Source organism: Camelina sativa, chromosome 19 (assembly GCF_000633955.1).
Source record: "Camelina sativa cultivar DH55 chromosome 19, Cs, whole genome shotgun sequence".
NCBI lineage: Eukaryota > Viridiplantae > Streptophyta > Magnoliopsida > Brassicales > Brassicaceae > Camelina > Camelina sativa.
In genome coordinates, this window is record NC_025703.1 from 8,684,183 (window position 1) to 8,690,107 (window position 5,925).

General features: G+C 50.8%; 2 protein-coding genes across 2 annotated transcripts in view; one reads left to right on the forward strand and one right to left on the reverse strand.

Moving 5' to 3' along the window:
• Nucleotides 1-394, reverse strand: part of LOC104765581 — a 2,242-nt gene extending 1,848 nt beyond the window's left edge. The window contains exons 1-2 of the mRNA XM_010489314.2: nt 298-394; nt 67-135 (exon numbers count right to left, since the gene is read on the reverse strand). Coding sequence (XP_010487616.1) covers nt 67-96 — 30 coding nt within the window. The 5' untranslated portion in view covers nt 97-135; nt 298-394. The remainder of the gene's footprint in view (nt 1-66; nt 136-297) is intronic.
• LOC109130799 lies at nt 487-5,591 on the forward strand. Its single transcript, XM_019240847.1, has one exon. The coding sequence runs from the start codon at nt 915-917 to the stop codon at nt 5,589-5,591; it is 4,677 nt and encodes a 1,558-aa protein (XP_019096392.1). The 5' UTR covers nt 487-914.

A 5,925-nucleotide genomic window follows, 5' to 3' on the forward strand; every position in this document is an offset into this window, starting at 1 on the left:
AAAAAAAAAAAAAAAAAATGCATTGCAGCTAGTAATGGGATTTAAACATGTATGAAGCATACATACCCTTATCAATAACAGCATCAAAAGAAGCATCTTCAAATGCCTTCATATCACGCACATCCATCTTCAAATCTATTGTCACATGATCAATCTTGTAATCAAGCAATCAAGGCAGACGCAAATACATCAAAACTATAAGCCAATTTGAACAATTCCTATGATCTCTCCCCCCACAAAAATGCAAGCACTAAGCAGAAGAAATCAAAACCAAAAAAAAAAAAAGAGAAAACGTACATTTGAGCTGAGGACGATCAGAGTATTTCTTAACCATAGTATCAATCACAACAGAGGAAATATCGATACTGACAACATCTTCGTATCTGTTGGACATGGGCTGCGCCCCAATATGCCACTCGGCCCAACAAGACGAATTCTGTGATTTCGGTCCGACCAAAATGGATGCAAGTCATTAATAATCCGTAAAGGGCAATCTCGGGAATTCACGATGGGAACCCTAGAAAACCCTCGGTCTACAGTCCACTATATAAAGAAACAGTACTCACTGGAGAAAGGAGGGGGACTCGCATGCAATACCCCGAGAGCAATACTTTGCGTCTAAAAACTCTTGTTATTCTCTGTATAATTTTCTGTTAGCTTCCGAGCTCGTCGTGACTCACTCGTTAGTTCTCCTGTGAACTGACGAGCACGATCTTGACTCGTTTTAGTGACGACCTCGCATTCCTATCGTTAATAAAGAACAAACTTCACTCTTTCCCCCTAAAATCGATATTTATTTAGTGTTGTGCAATCCCCAGTACAAACAATTGGCGCCCACCGTGGGGCAAGAGTAGAACACTTCTTTTTGACGAATCAATACCGACGGTCCTCACTTCCTCGAAATTTCAAGATTCATGACGAACCCTAGCGACGATCTCAACGAAGCAACGGAGCAACCGACGGAGCAACTAACGGAGCAGCGATGGGGGCGAACGAGAGCACGAACCGTACCACCTCTACCTTCTTCAACCATCTCAGCCGAAGGCCCCTTGCCGAGCGCGACACCTCCGCCAGCGCCCGACGCGCCCTTCGAGCCTCTTACAACTGCTGCAGCCGGACCCGGACCTGTCACCGACCAGCTGGTAACTGACGCCACCGCTCTCCTCAGCGCCGCCCTCACGTGCGCTGCCGCTCTCCCCAGCGCCACTCTCACCAACGCCGCCGCTCACCCCAGCGCCACTCTCCCCAATGCTTTGCCCATCCAGAGGAGCGGGCTCGACGACCTGATGCAAGTCATACTCGATCGACTCGACGGTCAGGAAGCGCGAACAAATGAACGGCTCGAAGCAATCGTGGCGGCACAAGAAGCATCGCAAAATCAAATAAGCAGGCTCCAGCAACGACGGAGCGAGCGCCGGAGCGAGAACGACCATGGCGAGCAGCACGCGAATCCACCGCCCCCTGCGCCGCTGTCCGTCGAAGAACGCTACGAAGGCCACAGACGCCGCCCAGCGTCTATAGTCGTAGGATCCATCGATCGACGTAGCAGGCGGGAACCAGCTGACGAACACCAGGACCGTCAAGGCCAGCGGAGCCGAAGCCCACGGACTCCGACATTACCGGCCCGACAGTCTGAGGGAGACCTCAAGGATGAAACAATACGGCGCCTCGAGACGATGCTCCACGAGCTCTCCTCGAGAGTACATCGGGCGACGAGCTCCGCTCCCAATCTCGATCGAGTACTGGAGGAAGTCCAGCGCTCGCCATTTACAGCACGGATCTCCCGCGTTCGCATTCATTACGTGAACAAATTCAAGTTCGCCCCGTATAATGGATTGGATGATCCAAAACCGTTCTTAACTTCAATGAGTGTTGCGATTGGCCGAGCTCATTTCAGCGAGGAGGAGTACGAAGCTGGCTGCTGCCAGCTATTTGTTGAAAACTTGGCCCACGAGGCCCTAGGATGGTTCTCCCGACTCCCGCCGAACTCGATCGGAAGCTATCACGAGCTAACAACCGCTTTCCTACAACACCATTCCACGTTCATGATTCGAGGTGCCTCGAATGCCGACCTCTGGAACATGTTTCAACAAAGCAACGAGTCACTCCGGGAATTCATGGAGAGATTCAAAAGAATAGTCTCGAAACTCTCGATCGCCGACGACACAGCAATCTCAGCTCTCCGTAATGCTCTTACTCACGGTTCCCGATTTCGGGAAGACATCATCATCCACGAGCCCCTATCCCTGGACGACGCGTTACACCGCGCCAACAGGTACATCGAGCTGGACGAAGAAAGCGCATCGAGAGCGAACCGACCATTGCCAGAACCGCCAACCTCAAAGTCGGCCAAAGGAAAGGAAAAGGCACAGGACGAGCATCATGAGCCTCGTCAGCACTTCGACAAGGAATACGCTGATAAGCTGGAAAAAGCAAAGAAAGCTCAAGCGTTCGCTGTTAGCGATCAGGACCCCCAGGCGTCATCATCGAAACCCTGGAATAACAAATGGGTCCGGGACCCATCGGGTAAGGGTGGAAAGAAGTACTGCAACTACCATAAACGAGCAGGGCATACCACTGAAGAATGCCGCACCCTCCAGCAAATACTGCTGGATAAATTCAAGGGAGGCCACATTGACGTCGAACACGAGCGACGACTAACAACGGCCCACAGAGATAGTCAATTTTTTAACCCTGAGGACGAAAACCCCAGTAGGCAGTACAGCACAGCTCCCGCGCCACAGCACATCACAAGGGCCCTACCCCTGCCCCCGCCCCCAGCACCAACCCTTAAAAGGAACCCCGAGCCGGTCGACGACCCAAATGCTCCAGCTCCGCGCCGAAGAATTAATATGATTATGGGCGGCCTAACGACTTGCCGAGACTCGGTGCGTTCCATCAAAGCTTATCAGCGGGGACTAGAAGTGAAGCGGGACTGGATGGCTCAAAGTACACCGCCGACTACAACCTATGAGCCGATCACATTCACAGAAGACGATGCGTCAGGCCTAGCTGGGCCGCACAACGACCCCCTCGTAGTCGAGATGACAATTGGTGAAAGCATAGTCACCAAAATCTTGATTGATACTGGCAGCTCGGTAAACGTCATTTTCAAAGACGTACTAATTCAGATGGAGGTAGACCTGCGAACGGCCGATCATGACGTCCAACCCCTCACAGGCTTTGACGGCGACACGGTTATGACAGTTGGTACGATCATGCTACCAATCTACGTAGGCGGAACGATGCACTGCATCAATTTTTCCATCATCGATAAACCAATCGTCTACAACGTCATCCTGGGGACTCCATGGTTGCATAAGATGAAAGCTGTGGCGTCGACGTACCATCAGTGCGTAAAGTTTCCAACCTCAAGAGGAATATTCACGCTACGAGGAGACCCGTTGATCGCCAGAACTTGCTTCATCATCGAACGACAACAGCGCAGTGCCCGCACCTTCGCAATCTCAAACCCTGCCGAGCAGCCAGATGGTCGCGTCCGTCCCAACACCGAGCTAATCATCCAGGTAAACATCAACCCTTCCGACACGACTCGTTGCGTGGGGATCGGTGCCGACCTGCCGCAGACTATCAAGGACGAGCTCGTAAAGTTTCTGTCCCAAAACGTCGAAACCTTTGCATGGAGCATGAGCAGTATGACCGGAATCGATCCCACCATAACATGTCACGAACTCAATGTGGATCCAACGTTTAAACCGGTCAAGCAAAAGCGAAGAAAACTCGGACTAGAGCGTACGGCCGCCGTTAACGAAGAGATCAAAAAACTACTCACGGCTGGGTCCATCAGAGAAGTCAAGTACCCCGACTGGTTAAGTAACCCAGTAGTTGTGAAGAAAAAGAACGGCAAGTGGCGGGTGTGCGTCGATTTTACCGATCTTAACAAGTCGTGCCCAAAGGACAGCTTTCCTCTACCAAGAATCGACCAACTGGTCGAAGCGACCGCGGGGAACGAGCTTCTATCGTTCATGGACGCATACTCCGGGTACAACCAGATAATGATGCATAAAAACGATCAAGAAAAGACGGCCTTTATCACCGATCAAGGCACTTACTGCTACAAGGTTATGCCGTTTGGCCTGAAGAATGCTGGTGCGACCTACCAACGCCTTGTCAACCGGATGTTTGCCGACCAGCTCGGCCGAACAATGGAAGTGTACATCGATGATATGCTGGTGAAATCAACTCACGCTGCCGACCACGTTTCACATCTCGCTAAGTGCTTTGAAGTTCTCAACCGATATAACATGAAGCTGAATCCAGCTAAGTGCTCGTTCGGCGTAACTTCTGGAGAGTTCCTAGGATACCTCGTCACCAAGAGGGGTATCGAAGCTAACCCGAAACAGATTTCGGCGCTTACCAACCTACCATCTCCAAGAAATACTCGAGAAGTTCAACGACTTACTGGGCGAATCGCCGCCCTCAATCGATTTATCTCACGATCTACCGACAAGTGTCTACCGTTTTACCAGCTGCTTCGCAGCAACAAAAAGTTTGAGTGGGATGATAAGTGTGAGTCTGCCTTCCAGGAGCTCAAAAACTATCTCGCTACTCCTCCAGTCCTAGCTAAACCTGATCAGGGGGAAACGCTTTACCTGTACATCGCTGTCTCCAGCTCGGCGGTCAGCGGTGTACTCATTAAAGAGGACAGGGGAGATCAGCATCCCATTTTCTATGTGAGCAAAAGTCTCGATGGAGCTGAGCTCCGATATCCAACCTTGGAGAAGCTCGCCTACGCCGTAGTTATCTCGGCTAGGAAGCTACGTCCATACTTCCAATCTCACACTGTTGAAGTCTTAACTAACCAGCCGTTGAGGACCATCCTACACAGTCCGAGTCAATCAGGTCGCCTGGCCAAATGGGCAGTGGAATTAAGCGAATATGATATCGAATACAAGAATCGCACTTGTGCGAAATCTCAAGTACTCGCAGATTTTTTGGTTGAGCTCTCCCCTGAACTAGAATCAGGGGCTCCGCGCGCAGAGAAATGGTCGTTACACGTCGATGGTGCTTCCTCCCGACACGGCTCTGGGATCGGAATACATCTCGTTTCGCCGACAGGAGAAGTACTCGAACAGTCATTCCGGCTCGCCTTCACTGCCTCAAACAACGAGGCCGAGTATGAAGCCCTGATCGCAGGAATGAGATTGGCAGGTGGAATCGGGGTTAAGAAGTTACAAGTTTTTTGCGACTCGCAACTAGTAACTCACCAGTTCAGCGGCGATTACGAATGCAGGAATGACCGAATGGACGCTTACCTTAAGGTTGTCCAGGAACTGTCCGGCTCATTTGAGTCGTTTGAATTGACGAAAATCTCTCGTAGCGACAATGCTCCAGCTGACGCCCTGGCCGTCCTCGCTTCAACATCCGACCCCGACCTCCGTCGAATCATTCCTGTCGAGAGTATTGATCAGCCGAGCATCAATCTCCCAACGAACATCGATCCCATTGCTCAAGATTATAAAAAGAAAAAGGTTATGGAGGATGCGAGCATCAACATGCCATCCTCAAAGAAACAAAGAACAGGTGAGGGTCCTCCCGTGCTAACATTGCATCAACATGACTTCTGTTAGAAGCACGACCGAACAAGAATCCACCGAACTGATATCCAACGAACAAATAGCTGAAGAATCAGAGTCGACCGAACAAGAAACCACCGAGCTGATATCCAACGAACAAATAGCTGAAGAATCAGAGTCCGCCGAACAAGAATCCACCGAGCTGATATCCAACGAACAAATAGCTGAAGAATCGGAATCCGCCGAACAAGGATCCACCGAACGAATTTCTGCCGAACGAGAAACAGGACAAGTATCTGCCGAGCACGAGTCCGTCAATCAAGGGCAGACCAGTTCCGAACCAAAAGAACGATCATATGACTGGCAAGCAGATATCCGTTCCTACATC